The sequence below is a fragment of the Pyrgilauda ruficollis genome, unplaced genomic scaffold (assembly GCF_017590135.1).
Source record: "Pyrgilauda ruficollis isolate IOZ18807 unplaced genomic scaffold, ASM1759013v1 scaffold5562, whole genome shotgun sequence".
Lineage (NCBI taxonomy): Eukaryota > Metazoa > Chordata > Aves > Passeriformes > Passeridae > Pyrgilauda > Pyrgilauda ruficollis.
This window is the reverse complement of record NW_024527225.1, coordinates 1-1009: the sequence shown is the minus strand read 5'-3', so window position 1 is coordinate 1009 and position 1009 is coordinate 1. Positions and strand designations below refer to the sequence as shown.

At 69.9% G+C, this 1009-nt stretch overlaps 1 protein-coding gene across 1 annotated transcript; it reads left to right on the top strand.

Annotated features, from left to right (window-relative positions):
- Window positions 1-6: 6 nt before the first annotated feature.
- On the top strand, window positions 7-1003 carry LOC121361052 (proline-rich protein 2-like; the record flags this gene model as incomplete). The annotated part of the gene is made up of 3 exons (XM_041481355.1): window positions 7-213; window positions 324-403; window positions 449-1003. Coding segments are annotated over 3 exons (842 nt in total), but the record flags the coding sequence as incomplete, so codon positions are not given.
- Window positions 1004-1009: the final 6 nt, after the last annotated feature.

Below are 1009 nucleotides of genomic sequence, written 5' to 3'. Positions count from 1 at the left end.
CCACAAAGGGATCTGTGCGGTGAGGGGGAGGCCGATCCGGGGTCCCCTCGGCGCCGTGTGAGGCCCTCCCGGGGCTGCCGAGCGGCCGAGACCTGCGGGAGCACCCCGGGCCCCCAGCCCGCTGTGTCCCTCCCTGCCCCATCCTTCCCCATTTTCCCACAGTCCTGCCACTTCCAGAAGCTTTTTGGGACCGACGGGGAGCTGGAGGACGAGGTGAGGGACCCCCGATAGCCGAGACCCCCGCGAGGTGCCCGGGCCGGCCGAGCTGCTCGGCCCTGGGGGGCTTCGGAGCCGTTCCCATTCCCAGTGTTTATTTCCCACAGGATTTCCTCTCCGCTGTGGAAGATGCAGAGAACCAGTTTGTGACCCCCGGGCATTCCTCACCCAGCGTGGTCCCGGTTCCTCCCAGTAAAGCCCATCCCAGTAAAGCCCATCCCAGTGAAGCCCATCCCAGTAAATCCCATCCCAGTAAAGCCCCCACCCTCCGGCCCCTCGCCGGGCAGGGCGAGCATCCCCTGGGATTCCAGGGACCCCCATGGCGGGGGGCAGCCCCCCGGGACGAGCGGGACAATGCCCTTTTCCTGGCTGCCTGCAGGGAGCTGGAGGGTCCCGAGGTGCCCGTGGGGGCTGGCGCTGCCCCGGTGCCCCCCGGGCGCCACGAGAAGCCCCCATGGAAATGCCCAGGGAAGGAGAACGCTCAGGAATGTGCGGCCCCCAAAAAGCTCAGGGGGGGAGAGGAGGTGGTCTCGGGTTCTGGGGGGCTGCAGGACAGGCAGGGCCCCCTCCCCAGTGCCAAACCGGTGCTGCGGCCCAGCACGGCCGGTGCCTGCACCCCCAGACCCCCCCTTTCCACGGGAGAGCCGGGAAGCTCCCGAGGGTCCCTCCCTGCTCCGGGGGCTCCGTGCCTGAGGCCTGTCCAGGCACCCCTAGGAAGGAGCAGCTCCTCGATGCCCTGGACCCCCCCAGCACAGAGCTGCCCCCAGCCCCGGCTGCCCCCCAGACCCCCCTC